Source organism: Pan troglodytes, chromosome 10 (genome assembly GCF_028858775.2).
Source record: "Pan troglodytes isolate AG18354 chromosome 10, NHGRI_mPanTro3-v2.0_pri, whole genome shotgun sequence".
Classification (NCBI taxonomy): Eukaryota; Metazoa; Chordata; class Mammalia; order Primates; family Hominidae; genus Pan; species Pan troglodytes.
The window spans coordinates 45,684,671-45,704,530 of record NC_072408.2 but is presented as its reverse complement, the minus strand read 5'-3'; the positions used below and the strand labels follow the sequence as shown (position 1 = coordinate 45,704,530).

Below are 19,860 nucleotides of genomic sequence, written 5' to 3'. Positions count from 1 at the left end.
TTGCTGCTGGTCTAGGCCACGCTTCTACTCCTCCCTCACTCTTCCATCCAGCCACGGCCACACCCCTTATTTCAGGCCTAGCTCCTTTACAGGGACATTCTCCTTTCTCAGCCTGTTGGAATCGAATCCGTTCCGGCTCCCACCCAGGCGGTACCTCTGTCTCCACTCCCGGAGGCCAGATCGATCTCTCAGGTCAGGGCTTCTCTTGGATGTCAGCTGGTCCTGCCCACTACTGTCCGCCACTAGAGTTCTTTTCGCTCCCAACCTTTTCTTCCCTTCGTGCCCCGTGACCTCAGCCTACTTTCACTGCTTTATCCCTTAAAAATTCGTCACTTTTCCTCAGAAAAAAATGGACTTAACAGTTTACAAAAGGCCGGGCGCGGTGGCTCACGCCTGTAATCCCAGCACTTTCAGAGGCCGAGGCTGGCGGATCACCTGAGGTCAGGAGTTCGAGACCAGCCTGGCCAACATGGCCAAACCCCGTCTCTACTAAAAATACAAAAATTAGCTGGGCCTGGTGGCGCTGTGCCTGTAATCCCAGCTACTCGGAAAGCTGGGACAGGAGAATCGCTTGAACCTGGGAGGCGGAGGTCGCAGTGAGCCGAGATCGCGCCATTGCACTCCAGCCTGGGCGACAGACCAAAGACTCCGTCCCAAAATAAAAATAAAAAAAGTTTACAAAAATCCTTTTATTCTTCTCTTGGGGAAAAGGAAATGGAAGAAAAACAAAGTGAAAAGGGAAGCACTCAAAAAGTATACGTAAAGGCAGGCCGGGTGTGGTGGCTCACGCCTGTAATCCCAGCACGTTGGAAGGCCAAGGCGGAAGAATCACCTGAGGTAAGGAGTTCGAGACCAGGCTGGCCATGGTGAAACCCCGTCCCTACTAAAAATACAAAAATTACCCGGGTGTGGTGGTGCATGCCTGTAATCCTAGCTACTCGGGAGGCTGAGGCAGGAGAATTGCTTGAGGCGGAGATCACAGTGAGCCGAGACCGCGCCATTGCCCTCCAGCCTAGGCAACAGAGCGTCTCAAAACAAAAACAAACATAAAAAGGCCGGGCGCGGCTCATCTGTAATCCCAACACTTTGGGAGGCCGAGGCGGGCGGATCATGAGGTCAGGAGATCGAGACCATACTGGCTAACACGGTGAAACCCCATATCTATTAAAATACAAAAAATTAGCCAGGCATGGTGGCGGGCGCCTGTAGTCTCAGCTACTTGGGAGGCTCAGGCAGGAGAATGGCGTGAACCCGGGAGGCGGAGCTTGCAGTGAGCCCAGATTGCACCACTACACTCCAGCCTGGGCGACAAAGTGAGACTCGTCTCAAAAAAAAAAAAAAAAAAAAAAAAAAAAAAAAAAAAAAAAGTATATCTAAAGGACCTAAAGGCAAAACAAAATAAATAGCCAATGTTTAATGAGGTTTCCTGTGTGCCAGGCACTGCATGGAACATTTTACACAGGTTATTTCACTCCTTCACCCTATAAAGTTGATCTTGTTATCCCCACTGGGTAAGTAAACTGAGGTCCAGTGAGGCCAAACAACTTGCCCAAAGTTATGTAGGTAAGAAGTGGTAGCTAGTGTTAAGTCAAGTTTAATCTAAAGCTGCCTCCTTACATATTTAAGTTCGGCCTGAAGGTTTTCTGTACATTGTGAACTGTAACAAGTGGAGGTGTAAATCGAACGTAGACCACACCGGTGCCAATCACTGAATTTTGGCCAATCAAATGTAGCCAACTGTTCCAACCAAGTTCAAATGAGACAAACGCTGATCTGTAACCAATCTGGTTGTTTCTGTACCTCACTTTCATTTTGCTGTCCGTAAATCTTCCACCACGTGAATATGCTGGGTCTCTGTGGATATGCTGGGTCTCTCTGAATGTGCTGTGATTCAGGGGCTGCCCAATTTGAGAATCATACATTGCTCAAACTCCTTTAGGCTGGGCACGGTGGCTCACGCCTGTAATCCTAACACTTTGGGAGGCCGAGGCAGGCGGATCACAGGTCAGGAGATCGAGACCATCCTGGCTAACATGGTGAAACTCCGTCTCTACTAAAAATACAAAAATTAGCTGGGCGTGGTGGTGCGTGTCTGTAGTCCCAGTTACTTGGGAAGCTGAGGCAAGAGAATCGCTTGAACCCAGGAGGCGGAGGTTGCAGTGAGCCGAGATAGCGCCACTGCACTCTATCCTGGACAATGGAGTGAGACTTCGTCTTGGAAAGAAAAAACAAAACAAACAAACAAACAAAAAACTCCTTTAAATTTGGCTGTTTTGTTTGTTTGCATGTTTTTTTGTGAGAAGGAGTCTCACACCCAGGCTGGAGCGCAGTGGTGCCATTTCTGCTCACTGCAACCTCCACCTCTGGGTTCAAGAGATCCTCCCTTCTCAGCCTCCCGAGTAGCTGGGACTACAGACACGTACCACCACACCCGCCTAATTTTTGTATTTTTTGATAGAGCCTGGGGTTTCACCATGTTGGCCAGGCTGGTCTCGAACTCCTGACTTCAAGTGATCCGCCTGTCTCAGTCTCCCTGTTGGGAATGAAGTTTTTGGTGTTGCAAAAAGAAAACAAAACAAAACAAAAACAAAAAAAAAAAACACGGGAACAAATGATCTCTCAGCAAGGAGAGCTTTACTTTCTGCAGAAAGGGTGCTGCTACTCAAAAGCTGTCTAGCCATGAGAGCACACCGAACAAAGGAGACAGAGTTATTTATAATCTGAGGCGTCTACCCTACTGCTGTGTCCGTTTTCCATTGGCTGGAATAGGACCTCACATTTTACACTTTACCTGATTGGCTGTTAGTTTAAAACTTTTAAAATTGGTTAAGGGGAACAGAACAAAGAAAGAAAAGGAAGTTGCCCAGGGATCATTAAGGAAGCATCACCAAATAAGGAATGGCATGCACTGTGGACTGGGGCTTGTCTAGTTCTGTCCAGGCACGCAGGAGCAATCTAGGACAGCTGATTTGGAATATATATATATATATATACACACACACACACACACACACACATACACACACACACGTAGTGGATAGCAATCTTATAGTAAGAAATTGTGACTTTTTATAATCTTTGAAGAACTTTCCGATTTCTCACACTCCCAAAGTGCTGGGACTACAGGCGTGAGGCCACTCCGCCCAGCCTAAAGTTTTTTTTTTTTTTTTGAAATGGAGTCTCGGTCTGTAGCCCAGGCTGGAGTGCACTGGTGGGATCTCGGCTCACTTCAGCCTCCGTCTCCTGGGTTCAAGCTGTTCTCTCCCCTCAGCCTCCCGAGTAGCTAGGATTACAGGCAGGCTCCACCATGCCCTGCTAATTTTTGTATTTTTAGTAGAGATAGTGTTTCGCTATGTTGGCCATGGAACTCCTGACCCAAGTGATCCACCCGCCTGGGCCTCGCAAATGGCTGGGATTACAGGCTTGAGCCACCACACCCGGCCGAATTTTTTTTTTTTTTTTTTTGAGACGGAGTCTAGCTCTGTCGCCCAGGCTGGAGAGCAGTGGCGCGATCTCGGCTCACTGCAAGCTCCGCCTCCCAGGTTCATGCCATTCTCCTGCCTCAGCCTCCCTAGTAGCTGGGACTACAGGCGCCCACCACCACACCTGGCTAATTTTTTTGTATTTTTAGTAGAGACGGGGTTTCACTGTATTAGCCAGGATGGTCTCAATCTCCTGACTTTGTAATCCGCCCACCTTGGCCTCCCAAAGTGCTGGGATTACAGGCATGAGCCACTGCGCCCGGCCTAATTTTTGTATTTTTATGAGACGAGGTTTAACCATGTTGGCCAGGCTGGTCTTAAACTCCTGACCTCAGGTGATCCGCCCGCCTTGGCCTCCCAAAGTGCTGGGATTACAGGTGTGAGCCACCGAGCCCAGCTGGTTAGCTTCATTTTAGTTCAGTGCCTCTCAAACTTTAGCATCAGCTCAGATATCAGCTTGTCCCATCTCGCACAAAGAGAGTTTCTTTAAGTTCCTGGACCCCATCCAGAGAGATTCTGCTTTCATGAGTTTGGGGGTAGGATCTATGAATTTGCATTTCCCATTTCTAACAAACTCATAGGTGATGCCACTGCTGCTGTTCTGTGAACCACTGCCTGAAGCCACTTCCATCCAAACCCAGGAATAGCTTCATGGTAACTACACTATATTAAGATACAGTTTTAAAGGGCTGGGCACGGTGGCTCGCGCCTGTAATCCCAGCACTTTGGGAGGCTGAGGCAGGCGGATCACCTGAGGTCAGGAGTTCAAGACCAGCCTGGCCAACATGGCAAAAATCCACCTGTACAAAAATATAAAAATTAGCTGGGCATGGTGGCAGGTGCCTGTAGTTCCAGCTACTCGGGAGGCTAAGGCAGGAGAATCGCTTGAACCCGGGAGACGGAGGTTGCAGTGACCCGAGATTGTGCCACTGCACTCCAGCCTGGGCAACAAATGGAGACTCCATCTCAAAAAAAAAAAAAAAAAAAAAAAGATGTATTTTAAAAGGAAGTAATAAACCCAGCCCCATGGGATTTTCAATCAGCATCTCAAGGAACAGAGGACATACTAACTTAGCATACAGGAACCACCAGTACACAATGATCTTGGTCTGAGACCCTATTCATGATTTTTTTTTTTTTTTTTTTGAGATGGAGTCTTGCTCTGTCACCCAGGCTGGAGTGCAGTGGCGCCATCTCAGCTCACTGCAACCTCCGCCTCCCAGGTTCAAGCAATTCTCCTGCCTCAGCCTCCCAAGTAGCTGGGATTACAGGTGCACGCCACTACATCTGGCTAATTTTTGTATTTTTAGTAGAGACGGGGTTTCGCCGTGTTGGCCAGGCTGGTCTCCAACTCCTGACCTCAGGTGATCTGCCCACCTTGGCCTCCCAAAGTGCTGGGATTACAGGCATGAGCTACTGCGCCTGGCCCCTGTTCATGATTCTATCCCCAGAAAAATGAGCATGTACCAATTCCCAGTCTCTTGGCTGTTGGGAAACATTGCTAATGAAATATGTAATGCAAAGCAAATTTACTTTCACCTTGCCCAAGAGTGATCCAGCAAGTCACTGGAACCAAGCTGGCCTTGTAGCAGTCATGAGCAGAGCCTCCTTAACCATCATAAGTCCCAAGCTGGCCCCTTTTTCTGCTTTACAGAAAAGCTCTCATCACCCTATAGTCACCAGTGATATACCAGGTCCAAACAAGGTAGCCTTCATTTAGAGAGCTAAAAGAACAAATGATTAATGCTTTTTCTGTTTGGCTGCTTTTGTTTTCTAAGAATGTTCGGTGTTATCTGGTCATTCTTTTGGCTAGGACATCCTTTCTTTATATTGACTCTGGAGCTATTCCTTGTTCCTACTCTGTGTACCCATGATATGTCTATATCTTAGCCCTTGAAAGGCATAGAAAAGAGGTTTTTTTTGTTTTGTTTTGTTTTGTTTTGTTTTTAGATGGAGTCTCACTCTGTTGCCTAGGCTGGAGTGCAGTGGTGCAATCTCGGCTCACTGCAGCCTCCACATCCTGGGTTCAAGTGATTCTCCTGCCTCAGCCTCCTGAGTAGCTGGGACTATAGGCATGTACCACCATGCCCAGCTAATTTTTGTATTTTTAGTAGAGATGGGGTTTCACCATGCTGGCCAGGCTGGCCTTGAACTCCTGAGCTTGTGATCCACCTACCTCAGCCTCCCAAAGTGCTGGGATTACAGGCGTGAGCCACCGCACCCAGTCAAAAAGAGTTCTTCTGAGGGTAATCTCAGTCCCCAAGTGGTGGCCCACTCAACTGATATCCACAGGTACTTAAACTTTTTTGTATAAAGTCAGTGCATAATGTGAGTATCATGTGGATGGATTATAGTAAAACACAAGTCACAGAAGTTCAAGCCAGGATTGGATATTTTATATCAATGGGAGCTTTTGGATTAATGTGAATATGGATTTTTTTTTTTTTTTTTTTGAGATGGAGTTTTGCTCTTGTTGCCCAGGCTGGAGTGCAATGGCACAATCTTGGCTCACCGCAACCTTTGCCTTCCAGGTTCAAGCGATTCTCCTGCCTCAGCCTCTCTAGTACCTGGGATTACAGGCACCTGCCACCATGCCCGGCTAATTTTGTATTTTTAGTAGAGACGCGGTTTCTCCATGTTGGTCACGCTGGTCTGGAACTCCCGACCTCAGGTTATCCTCCCGCCTCTGCCTCCCAAAGTGCTGGAATTACAGGCATGAGCCACCGCACCCGGCTTTTAATTTTTTTGAGACGGAGTTTCGCCGTTGTTGCGCAGGCTGGAGTGCTATGGTGTGATGTCCGCTCACTGCAACCTCTGCCTCCCGGGTTCAAGCGATTCTCCTGCCTTACCCTCCTGAGTAGCTTGGATTACAGGCATGTGCCACCACGCCCGGCTAATTTTGTATTTTTAGTAGAGATGGGTTTTCTCCATGTTGGCCAGGCTGGTCTCCAACTCCTGACCTCAGGTGATCCGACCGCCTCGGCCTCCCAAAGTGCTGGGATTACAGGCATGAGCCACTGCGCCCGGTCTGAACATGGATCTTTAAATGACTCAGTGGGGGCAAGAGCAGAAAGTAGTATCCTACCAACCACTCAGAAAACCAGGCAAGACTCTAGAAAACACAGGGATCCTGGAAAATGTAACAGATGACTCAAAAAGCATGCCTTAACTCTCCAAGGAAATCCACATTTCAACCCTACCAATTAAAAAGAAAGCCTGAACAATTGGGACAGTTGCCTCTACAGGCAAGGATATCAATCAATCAAAAATGCATCTGCCCACTTGGTGTGAACATTGATTTTTTTTTTTTTGAGACAAAGTCTAGCTCTGTTGCCCAGGCTGGAGTGCGGTGGCGCGATCTTGTCTCACTGCAAGCTCCGCCTCCCGGGTTCACGCCATTCTCCTGCCTCAGCCTCCCAGGTAGCTGGGATTACAGGCGCCCGCCACCACGCCCGGCTAATTTTTTGTATTTTTAGTAGAGATGGGGTTTCACCGTGTAAGCCAGGATGGTCTTGATCTCCTGACCTCGTGATCCGCCCGCCTCGGCCTCCCAAAGTGCTGGGATTACAGGCGTGAGCCACTGCACCCGGCCAAACATTGATCTTAAAACAGCAACAACAACAACAACAACAAAAAAAAAAAAAAAAGAAAGAAAGAAAAAAAAAGAAAAAAGCGCCAGGCACGGTGGCTTACACCTTACGTAATCCCAGCACTTTAGAAAGCCGAGGTGGGTGGTTCACGAGGTCAGGAGTTTGAGACCAGCCTGGCCAACATGGTGAAACCCTGAGTCTACTGAAAATACAAAAATTAGCCGGGCGTGGTGGCAGGCTCCTGTAATCCCAGCTACTCAGGAGGTCTGAGGCAGGAGAATCACTTGAACCGGGGAGGCGGAGGTTGAAGTGAGCCGAGATGGTGCCACTGTACTGTAGCCTGGGCGACAGAGCAAGACTCGGTCTACAAAAAAAAAAAAAAAAAAAAAAAAAAAAAAAGCATCTGCCTAAAGTGAAAAACAAGTCCATTTTCAGCAGAGACATTTGGAAATCCATTCAGCATGCTAGGCATAATTGTAAGGTGAATTATTCAATATTGAGTGTTATAAACAATAAAAACCACCACTAGATTTCGAATTGGTAAAATACCTCATTTTGAATGCACACATTAATTCTCTTGCCAAGTTGCCTGCAATTTTCCAGAAAAATTTGTCTTCCTTCAGGGAGGATTGAAATCCAAGATCAGCCCAACACTACCATCTAGTGGTGAGATGTATTGATAATGCTTCTATTCAACTAAAACTTAAAAAAGTGGTACCATTTTTTTCTTCCCAAACTGCAAAAGTAGATCCTGAGAGACAGTAATAACGTAAGAAAATAATGGAAGAGAAACATTGAAAAGTTCGAATTTTAATTAAAATCTTTATTGAATAAAAATGTTTCAGACTAAGTAAGACTAAGAAAGCAGAATGTTTTACATCTCTAAAAAATATTAAAGCTAAATCTCTATAAATGCAGTACAAAGAAAAGCCTACAGCTTAAGACACCTCTCCCTCCCATCCATACAATTTGGAATATCAACTGTGTACAACAAATGTACTCAAGTTTATAATGTCCCCAAACCTTAAGACTAGAAAATCATCCCAAGAAAAAGGCCTATAGTTGGTTTAATTTCACCCTGGGAATACTGTCTGTGATAAAAATCAATATATTTCAGAGCTAGTAAGTATTTAAAAATTAGTGTCTCAAAAAGGGGACATCATAAGGGAAATACAGGGTTTAGAGGTCTGAGCTCAAGTGGTGTAAGACAGTTCTTTCTTCTTCCTCCTTTAAACTCTTCACTTTGCTCTAACACGGAAGATGGGGGACAGTGATCCCGAAGGTATTACTAAAATATTGCAGCTTTCAGTAAATTATGAGAAGCACAGATATCACCAGAAAAGAAAGCAATCATTTGGAGTACAGTAAATTCACTGGCAGACACAAAAGCTTATTTGGGAGACAGCAGATCTCTCCAAGCACCGAAGAGTGTAGGTTGGTTTTTCAATTGCCTCAAAAAGTGCTCCGTTGTATTATACCTCAGGACGTCGAGTTCAGGATGTAGTTTAGAGAGCAGGACATAAAGTAGTAAATTCCTCATATATATCACAGCAAGAGAATTAACCTAAAAAATTTAAAGACTAAATAATCTCTTAACAGGTAAATACTAAAAAATTAAATTGGTATTCATTTAAAAATATACAAACTGTGCCCTTTATACTAAAGTGCATTCAGTCGTAATGTTTAAGCCCCTAAATTCCTTCTGTATGTTCTCTAATTCCAAAATAGTGTGTAACAATATACTACTAATCATCTATCTACCTTAATATTGCCTTTTGGGAATACAGTAGAATCTGGGCTATTATCAGGTGGAATATTTCCCCAGTTACAAGCCTTACAGCACTCATGCATATCATCACTGCTAAAATGAAGAATTTAAGTAAAGTTATCTCTAGCATTTAGAATGTGTTTTTTTGTTTTGTTTTTGATTTTAAGAAGGAATTCTTTTCCAAAGTTACTTCCAAGTAAATTACATTTCATGCTGGGATACCTGCTTATGTGCATCACACTTTGACAAAGGGCAGTGGCTCGCTAACACTAACATGAATTTAAGGCCCAGCATCATTGCAATTTGTCACTCTTCATCCTCATCCTCATCATAATACCGATTTCTCTTTATCTGTTCTTCCACAGAGAGCTCTTTGACCACTTCTCCCTCCCAGAGTTCCACATCCTGGGATTTCTGATTCTGAGTAGTGAATTCTTCAGCAAAGGTGTTGTCTACAAAACTCGACCAATTCGGAGACTTGGGTTCTTGTGGAGATTGTTGTTTGAGGAAGCTGTTATCATCTTCATCGGAGTCTGCACCATTTTCTACAAGATTCTCATTCTCCATCTCCAAACTATGACCTTCCTTACTTCTCTTCCCTGTCTCTCCTTTAGATTCTTTGTTTTGCCAGGTTGTTTTTCCCACATTCCCATTCTTCTTAGAAGCCTTGGCATTTTCCACTTGTTTCCTTTCTGCAACTCTTCCACCCACAGACTCTTCACTCTGCTCTGACATGCTCCAGCCTTTCCTGATAGGTGGGGACACAGTTTTTGGGCTCTTGACAGAGGTGCTTTGAAATGAAGCTGCTACAGTGAATGGGCGGCTTCTTTCCTTCAGTGAAGAAGATCGTCTTAGCTTCTTCAGATCTAGATCGACATCCTCAGGAACTTCGGGCTTGCTGATTTCGTCTTCAGGAGGCCATTTGGGCTTTGACACTTTGATCCCTTCCTCCAAGGCACTTCCTGAACTTCCAAGTTCAGTGGGGGGTGGCCAGGCGATCCTCAGCTTCTTGGTTTCAGCTGGCTTGTCTTCCTTCTCCTGCTGAGAGGAGGCCTTGGCTTCCATACTTGCAGCCAGGACACCCACCTTAGCAATAGGGGCATCTTCTACCCCTGGGCTGTGAGGGGTCTCCCTTGCATTTGCAAGCTGGGCTGGTCTCTCCAAAATCTCTTCGTTTTCATTTTTGCTTGCCCATAGATCCTTGTGTGGTCTGTGCCCAAAGCCTTCATCATAGTTGCCCTTAGATTTAAAGAGTTGATTGAAGTGAGGCTTACAATAGATTCTTCCATGTAAAGATGCATATGTTCCTAGACTGTCATTAAAAGAAAAAAAGCATAAAGTTAGCAAATCTTCACACTCTCACTTATACCAGGAGGCTAAAACCTGGCAATTCCAGTATTTTCAGAAGATGCCAAGTAAGAAAAAGATCTTTAAAAGCCCTTCAGTGACCAGGAATTCCTTACCCCCATTTTAGCACATTTGTTTTCTTATCATAACACAAAGCACGGGTTGGGTGCGGTGGCTCATGCCTGTAATCCCAGCGCTTTGGGAGGCCAGGGTGAGAGGATCGCTTGAGCCCAGGAGTTTGAGACCAGCCCGGCCAACATAGTGAGAATTCATCTCTACAAAAAATTTAAAAATTAGCTGGGTGTGGTGGCACATGCCTGTAGTCTCAGCTACTTGGGAAGCTGAAGTGGGAGAATCACTTGAACCCGGGAGGCAGAGGTTGGTTGCAGTGAGCTGAGATTGTGCCACTGTGATAGAGTGAGACTGTCTTAAAAAAAAAAAAAAAGAAAAAAAAAACAACAGTAATAGAAACTTTAAATCATTCTGAGCCTTGAGAGGAATGTGGCTATGCAACCTGGGTCACACAGCATGTAGCTGCAACTCTTTCTTTTCACTATAAATTATGAAGACCAAAGGGCACCAGAGATAAGACCCCCTCAGATCACTATCCCTTCTTTGCGAGTGATAATCTTCCTTGGAATGTACCAATCTGTACCCAATCAAATCACTGTGGTATATGCACTGGTCTTATATGAAAAATGTCATAATCTTTGCTAAAATTTCTGTGTAAGTGAAACTTTTAACTTTCTCCACTTTGGAATGCTGACCCCATTCATTTGGAGTCAGTGTTTCTGGGTAGTCATCATCAAGCTTTTGTGCTTGAATTAACTCTATTCTTAACGGTATATAAAAACATATATATATATATATTTTTTTTTTTCTTTTTCTTTTCTTTTTTTGAGAGAATCTCGCTCTGTCGCCCAGGCTGGAGTGCAGTTGCACAATCTCGGCTCACTGCAACCTCTGCCTCCCAAGTTCAAGCAATTCTCCTGCCTCAGCCTCCTGAGTAGCTGGGATTACAGGAGTGCGCCACCACGCCTGGCTAATTTTTGTATTTTTTTGTTTTGTTTTGTTTTGTTAGAGTCTCGCTCTGTCTCCAGGCTGGAGTGCAGTGGCATGATCTCAGCTCACTGCAATCTCTGCCTCCTGGGTTCAAGCGATTCTCCTGCCTCAGCCTCCCGAGTAGCTGGGACTACAGGTGTGTGCCACCATGCATGGCAAATTTTTGTATTTTTAGTAGAGACGGGGTTTCATCATGTTGGCCAGGATAGTCTCGATCTCTTGACCTTGTGATCTGCCCGCCTTGGCCTCCCAAAGGGCTGGGATTACAGGCATAAGCCACCACGCCCAGCCATTTTCGTTTTTTTTTTGAGACAGAGTCTCGCTCTGTCACCCAGGCTGGAGTGCAGTGACACGATCTCAGCTCACTGCAAGCTCCGCCTCCCAGGTTCACGCCATTCTCCTGCCTCAGCCTCCCGAGTAGCTGGGACTACAGGTACTCGCCACCACACCTGACTAATATTTTATATTTTTAGTAGAGATGGGGTTTCACCTTGTTAGCCAGGATGGTCTCAATCTCCTGACCTCGTGATCTGCCCACCTCGGCCTCCCAAAGTGCTGGGATTACAGGCATGAGCGACTGCACCCGGCCATTTTTTGTTTTTTGCTTTTCTTTGAGTCGAGGTCTTGCTCTGTCACCCAGGCTGGAGTGCAATGGTATGATCATAGCTCACTGCAGCCTTGACCTCCAGGGCTCAAGTGATCCTCCAGCCTCAGTCTCAGCCTCCCCAAATTTTTCATAGAGATGGGATCTCCGGCCAGGTGCAGTCCCAGCACTTTGGGAGGCCAAGGTGGGCAGATCACTTGAGGTCAGCAGTTTGAGACCAGCCTGACCAACATGGTGAAACCCCATCTCTACTAAGAAATACAAAAATTGGCCAGGCATGGTTGCTCACACCTGTAATCCCAGCACTTTGGGAGGCCAAGGAGGGCAGACTGACTGAGGTCAGGAGTTCAAGACCAGCGTGGCTAACATGGTGAAACCTCATCTCTATGAAAAATACAAAAATTAGCCAGGCATGTTGCACACGCCTGTAGTCCCAACCACTCGGGAGGCTGAGGCAGGAGAATCGCTTGAACCTGGGAGGTGGAGGTTGCAGTGAGCTGACATCATGCCACTGCACTCCAGCCTGGGCGACAAAGCAAGACTCCATCTCCGGAAAAAAAAAAAAAAAAAGAAAGAAATTAGCTGGGCGTGGTGGTGCCCGCCTGTAATACCAGCTACTCAGGAGACTGAGGCATGAGAATCGCTTGAACCTGGGAGACAAAGGTTGCAGTGAGCCAGGATCACACCACTGCACTCCAGCCTGGGCAACAGAGTGAGACTCCATCTCAAAAAGAAAAACCAGATGGGGTCTCTCTATGTTACCCAGGCTAGTCTTGAACTCCTTGCCTCAAGTGATCTTCCTACCTGGGCACTCCCAAAATGCTAGGATTACAGGTGTGATCCTTATATCCACACCTAGATATAAGCTTGATTAATAGAAGAATGGTGACAGGAGGTAGTCTTTCCCTAATGTCAGTCCTAGACAAGCCTTTAGGAGATTTGGTGTCTCTTGCAGGATGATAAGTTTTATCTTTTTAAAGTTTTTTCCCTTAAGTTACGAACCATTCTGAAGAGTGACAAATGTTAAAGGGGGTATAAAACGGCAGCACTTCCACAAAAGAAATAAGGTGCTTTAAGCCAGGCACAGTGGCTCACGCCTATAATCTCAGCACTTTGGGAGGCCAAGGCGGGTGGATCACGAGGTCAGGAGATCAAGACCATCCTGGCTAACACAGTGAAACCCCGTCTCTACTAAAAATACAAAAAATTAGCTGGGTGTGGTGGCGGGCGCCTGTAGTCCCAGCTACTTGGGAGGCTGAGGCAGGAGAATCGCTTGAACCCAGGAGGTAGAGGTTGCAGTGAGCTGAGATCACACCACTGCACTCCACCCTGGGCAACAGAGTGAGACTCTGTCTCCAAAAAAAAAAAAAAAAAAAAAAAAGGTGCTTTGGAGAAAAAAATTAACACAGTGGGCAGCAGAAGAACTAATGAGTGGAAGTGACTGAGGTACACTTTGGCTGCATGTTTGGAGAAGCTGTCTAGCTAGAGCTATCTAATAGCTAGAAATGTCACGCAGATGCCAAAACATCTTTCAAGAGTATTTTAGGAAGGATTGCTCAGGAAGGAAAGCTGGAGAAAGTGACATCTTGGTTACTTCCTTCTGTAAGACTCTATGATTAAAATGAGTTAATTTGGAATGTTTCCCCGATTTGTCACATTTATATTTGCACTTTGAGTTACTTGGAAGAAGTGATATGTAACAACTATTTTCTCAGAAATAAAGTGAGGCAACATAGAGAAAAAGACATGCTCTCCAGGGGCTATTATTATTGCCATTATTATCATTTATACAGTGGTTAAGACAAGTAAGGGCTTAAACAAGTAACCTCTTGAGATTTCTTAACTTTGTGATTCTGTGATACCAAGGGAAAACATTCTATTAAATTAGGTCACAGGGGGGTTTACCTGCAACTCATATTATTTAAGCTTCGGTCCTAACATGTAAATTAACATATCAATATACCAAGAAGTTCCAAACACCATCATTATTTGGTATGAAAGACTTGTCACTAAATGATGCTTTTTACTTTATTCAAGAGCCTTCAACAGAATATCATTAGCACAGTAGCTTTAAGCACCAGTGCTCTAAAAGCCAAAGACTCCCTCTAGAGTTCCAGTTACAGACAGATGGCTTGTTTTGGGCTGACTTACCTGAGTTTGTTGTTGCAATAGGAGCAACGGAAGCAGCTGATGTGAAACACCTGCTGGTTGGCCAAGAGACGCTCCATTGGATAGACTGTCTTCTGACATTCCACGCAGGTCTCTCTTGCAGGTGCCTGAAACTTCTAGGAAAAACAAAAAGACAACTTTAGCATGGGCAGCGATGAGTTAGCACTGTCTTGAGATGGACCCTAGAATTTACTTTGTCTAAGGGCTCCCTTAGCTGGTCAGTCAATTCTCATGGAGCACTAAACCTGCTACAATTCTATCAGCTGACTCTTTAAAGCCAAGAGGCTCTCTTGATATTCCCTTCCCAAACTGTCTGGCTGCTCTAAATGTAGCAGCCACCAAGGATAGGTGGAGCTACGTCTGGATTACAAAGAATGGCTTAGACAAGTCACGACCCACATAAAAAATGTTAGGAGCAGGGGATGGGGGAAGGGGTGGGGGGAGGCGCAGGGATTAGGAGAAAATGTTATCACACACAGAAGAAAGAAGTTTGATTCAAGTGCCAAGTAAACACAAGACAGATTCTAAAGGGGATAAATTTCAAGGAGAGGAAGAGCATTTGGCTTGGGAATTAGGAAAGACATTTCAGTAAAGCCCCTTTTATTCTCCTCTGCTTATAATCTTGATTTGTTCAATCAACTAGACATACTCTTTTTAAACAAGTCAAAACTGACACACGAGTGGAACAATTTATAAGAGACACAAACTATTTTATTAGGACACCAGAGGGAAGCATAGCCCATTAAAGCTATAGGTTCTATAATATTTCTAAAAACCAATGGAGAGAAAAACTAATGCAATGGGAAACACACTGGTTAATGTATTAATGACTGGGAATTCATGAACTGTTTGTAAAGTTGGAACAAACATGGGCACAGTGGTTCTACCTGATAAACTCAATCCTAAAGAATATTAAACACTTGGTATTCTAGCACTGGTAAAAGCCAGAACTCCAAAAATATTATAAGCTTTTACATGATAAGAAATAGTTACATGGGCCAGGTGCGGTGGCTCACGCTTGTAATCCCAGCACTTTAGGAGGCCGAGGTGGGCAGATCATGAGGTCAGGAGTTCGAGACCAGCCTGGCCAACATGGTGAAACCCCGTCTCCAGTAAAAATACAAAAATTAGGCAGGCGTGGTGGTACACTCGTGTAATCCTAGTTACTCGGGAGGCTGAGGCAGGAGAATGGCGTGAACCCGGGAGGCGGAGCTTGTAGTGAGCCGAGATGGCCCCACTGCACTCCAGCCTGGGCGACAGAGTGAGACTCCATCTCAAAAAATAAAGAAAAGAAATAGTTACATGGCTACTAAGGGGTGGGGAGTAGATGGGAATGCAAAGTCCCTAGGTGTATGGGAGTTAACCCTTGACTTGCCCAACACAAACACCTCAACCAGTAGATGCAGGAGACAGCTTAGGTGGCCAGGAAGCTCCATCAGCAATTAGGAGGTGCTTTTGCTGCCATGATCAGCCTGGGCTCTCACCAGAAAACACATGATGGTAAGTAATGCAAATTAATCCCAAGGCCCAGGACCTGGATAGTTAAGCCTGAAATGAACCAGGTTATGGGCAAGATAGAATTTTGAGTAAAAAAAACCCAAAATAGGCTGGGTGTAGTGTCTCACGCCCATAATCCCACACTTTGGGAGGTTGAGGTAGGCAGATCACGAGGTCAGGAGTTCAAGACCAGCCTGGCCAACATAGTGAAACCCCATCTCTACTAAAAATACAAAAATTAGCCGGGCATGGTGGCGTGTGCCTATAGTCCCAGCTACTCGGGAGGCTGAGGCACAAGAATCGCTTGAACCTGGGAGGCAGAGGTTGCAGTGAGCCGAGATTGAGCCACTGCACTCCAGCTTGGGCAACAGAGTGAGACTTGGTCTCAAAAAAAAAAAAAAAAAAACCCCAAAACAGGCCCATAAAAAATTCAGACTGTTGGTTCACTTGCCACATGATTCACTAGGAGGTAAAGCAAAAAATAAAAATGGTTTTCCAAGTAGATTTGGGCAGGAAGTGAGAGCAGAAAATGTGCATAAAATGAAAATAAAGAAATCTATAAAAGGAAGTTTAATAAAATTAGTGGTAAACTCCCAAGTAGTGCCCAAGGGATTTAAGAAGGAAGGAACAAAGCTGAGTGGAAATGGCTAGTTACCAGGACTCTGCTTCATTCTAGGGGCAATGTGCTAAAAAGAAACATCTAAAGAATCAAAAGACCACAGGTTACAACCTAGTTTACCAAGCATAAGGGAGGTATTTAAATATAACCAAATGTTATTGTAATGAATGTTGTTGCAAGTAATTAACACATTATCGTATTTGGAGCTCAGAATTCTTTTTTTCTTATATGGACACTGCTAAATGGAGATATCTTTGCAGAGTTTTAATTAAGTTTTCTCTAAAAGGACTAGGTCTTTGTCTAGGTAGGAGATACACTGGCCAGGTGCGATGGCCCAGGCCTGTAATCCCAGCACTTTGGGAGGCCAAGGCAGGTGGATCACTTGAGGTCGAAGTTCCAGAGCAGCCTGGCCAACATGGTGAAACCCTGTCTCTACAAAAAATGCAAACATTAGCTGGGCGTGGTGGCGGGCGCCTGTAATTCCAGCTACCAGAGAGGCTGAGGCACAAGAATCACTTGAACCCAGGAAGCAGAAGTTGCTGTGAGCTGAGATCTCATCACTGCCCTCCAGCCTTGGAGACAGGGCAAGACTCTGTCTCAAAAACAACAACAACAAAAGGAGAGATATTAAAAAGCAGAACAAATTTTTGGTGTAATAGTATAATGGATGCTACTGGAGAGAGCCTATACAAATCACAATTCACATAATGTAAAAGTAGGACAAATGTATTTATTAGATTAAAAATCATTTTCAGTTGCAGAAAGGGAATTCTGCATTTTTTGTTTTTTGTTTTGTTTTGTTTTTTGAGACAGAGTGTCACTCTGTCACCCAGACTGGAGTGCAGTGGCGCGATCTCAGCTCACTGCAAGCTCCACCTTCCGGTTTCAAGCGATTCTCCTGCCTCAGCCTCCTGAGTAGCTGGGATTACAGGCGTGCACCACCACACCCGGCTAATTTTTGTATTTTTAGTAGAGATGGGGTTTCACCATGTTGGTCAGGCTGGTTTCTAACTCCTAACCTTGTGATCTGCCCACCTCGGCCTCCCAAAGTGCTGGGATTACAGGCGTGAGCCACTGCGCCTGGCCCGGAATTCTGTATTTTTTAACACTTGAAATAGATGTAGGAGAGTAAGTGCTCATTCTGGTCAGTAAAGACACAGCAGGAGACAGAAACTTCACATGGGATAAGAGGAGATGGATACTGTTCTGCTAAAGGGGAACTGAAGGACGCAGAGCACGCCTCCATCACAAACACACGGAGGGGAGGCACACTGTGGGAGGGGGAAGCAGCCCAGGGAACAGAAGGAAAGGAGAACCTGTGAGAAAGCTGAAAGTTGAGCTCACATTAGGAGGAAAGTGGAAGGCAGGAGCAGAAATTAGGTACCAGGAGCAGGAGGCAGAAGCTGGAAGAGACAAACAGGAACCTTCAATGAATACACAGCATTTGGCGTGCCCTGGAGAGCTTTACTGCAGCTGAGCTGAAACTCAGAGACTCAGATCCAAGAATAAGACCACATTTTTCTTTTTTTCCTTTTTAAGTAACTCTGCTAATCATGGCAAAATCAGCCTCACTCGTATCTACCTGAGGCTGGAACATATCCCAGCTCAGGAGAGCGAGCTTTTATGAGCCTTCACCCACACAAGGAGTGTCTCATTAACAATTCTTTAGTGTCTTACTACCTCCCACACCTGACCCACATCGGCTCTCTCTTTAATAGAGCCTTCACCCACATGGAGCAAAAAGTCTGTCTTCCTCCTTAACATCAAGTTAATAGATTGCTAGCTCACATAATTGACTAACCTTGAGCTTCTAACTAGCCAGACCTATCAGAGTCCCATTATTCCTATTCATTTCTCACATCAACCCTTTTCAATATTATTTAAGGTTTACGCAGCAGCAGCTGCCTAAGGGCCCCTTCTAGTTTCATAAAGACAAGAGGGTCCCGACATGGTAAAATGCCAACTCACAGCGGCTGCGGCTGTGCCTCCCCTTTATTTTCTATGTCCTGGGCTCTCAGCCACTTTTCTGTAATTGCCCCCATGTCTATTCAGACAACGGGAAGCATAGTCAGTACCTAAAAATCTCTACCATTATCACAGGCCTGGCATACATCCTGCCCATGCCTTCATGGCATGCTCAGACTTGGCACAGCCATGTTTAAAACACTGCCAATACGACAATGTTAGACATTTTTTATCTTCACAGTATATTTTTTCAGTTAGTAAGAGATTTTTTTTTTCATTCCCCTTCTCCCACCATTTTGCCCCTACCAAGTAGAAAGTTAAACACCAGGTCTTATCAAAGTTCACATAGTCAGTAACAGAATTAGAATTAAAACTGTAGGAAAACAGCCTGTTGCATGGCAGGAGTGATGCCATCTTGGAGTGAAACCACCATGCTAACTGGTGGTTTGACTCCTGCATACCAAGGTGGTTTGTTCTGCAGCAAAGTCTTTAAACAATGCCTGTAGCATAGATTATCCCTCATAAAGGGATAGTGCCCAGAGCATAGACAACCCCTCATAAAGATGCTTATCCAATCGCTCCAGTGATAAGTTTTGCAAGAAAGTCAAGCGTGACCAGCTGCACATGTTTTATCCTAAAACCTTGCTATATAAAGGATATTTTCTGGAGGGCTGGTGCAGGGATCCACTGTCTCATGGCCTCCTAGACATCACTTCTGTTCATAAGCTCTTATTAAATGTTTCTTTTTGAGAAACTGGATTTGTCAGCCTCTTTCTTTGGCTTCTCAGCTCCCTCAGGCTTTGTGGGTAGGTCTGCATAGACCTGCTCACTGCACAAACTCAGAACTCCTGACTCACAAACCAAGAGAGCATTTTCTAAATTGTTCTGGAATGTTAAATTTCCACAGCCAAGGGAAACTCTTTGGGGAGGAGAGCAGATGCTAACCCAAATGAAATTAATCCCACGACAGCAATTTGAACAAACTATGGTCTTCCCTTTGTTTCAAATAAAAATGTGTAGATAATATCTTCAGGATATTCTAGAGTGAATGAGGTAATCTATAAATAATTGATGTTCATAAATACTGTCTTTCCCGTTTGAGGGATATTACAGACCCTCTGTTGATTACCATCTACTTAAAGCTGTTTTTCTAACAAATTTGCATGGCTTCATTTACATTCTTTTACCCTCTTGTCTCATATATTTTTTAGTCTAATAAAGGCCCCAGTTGTGGTGTGTGTGGGAGGTAGGGGGGAGCAGCTGACAACAGACACTGATGTTAACTAGCCTTTAGACATAGTGAAAGAAGATGAAAATTCTGTATTGATGTCAAGCCTCTATTCCTCAGAATACCACAAAATGCCTTTCATTCCTTCCAATTTGTGTAAAATATCTAGGTAATGAAACTGAAATTCTTCACCACACAGCAAATGGTTGGGCCAGCCCTGTGCAGCCTTAACCCTTCCTCTGGTTTTCTGTGAAACTCTTTATGAAAGCATTTTGGGGAATATTCATATCTTAAATAGAGTGCTCTACACAGAGAAGAAAGGACAGTCCTGTGAAAAGGCAGTAATAGTGAGTGAGTGAGAAAAGATTCTAGATGCTCTTCTAGCATAATTTTGACAGCTTTGCAAGCCAGCATAAAACCTCCCACTGTGTCTTCAGGGGGAGGAACAGCTGGCAGGGTACTGAGAGGGGCAGTGCAGTGTGTGCTGCCCTCTCACGTAGACTGCCATGTTCTCTCTCAACATTCATCA

At 44.9% G+C, this 19,860-nt stretch overlaps 1 protein-coding gene across 7 annotated transcripts in view; it reads right to left on the bottom strand.

Annotated features, from left to right (window-relative positions):
* Positions 1-7,874: 7,874 nt before the first annotated feature.
* Positions 7,875-19,860, bottom strand: part of LIMA1 (LIM domain and actin binding 1) — a 107,779-nt gene continuing 95,793 nt past the window's right edge. For 6 of the 7 annotated variants that reach the window (XM_063785684.1, XM_024347867.3, XM_063785682.1 and 3 more), the window contains 2 exons: positions 14,005-14,138; positions 7,875-10,152 (listed from right to left, as the gene is read on the bottom strand). In XM_063785684.1, the coding sequence (XP_063641754.1) occupies positions 9,147-10,152; positions 14,005-14,138 (1,140 nt within the window). In that variant the 3' untranslated portion in view covers positions 7,875-9,146. Of the gene's footprint in view, positions 10,153-14,004; positions 14,139-17,482; positions 17,542-19,860 lie in introns of all 7 variants that reach the window. The other variant, XM_054664249.2, reaches the window with a different exon arrangement.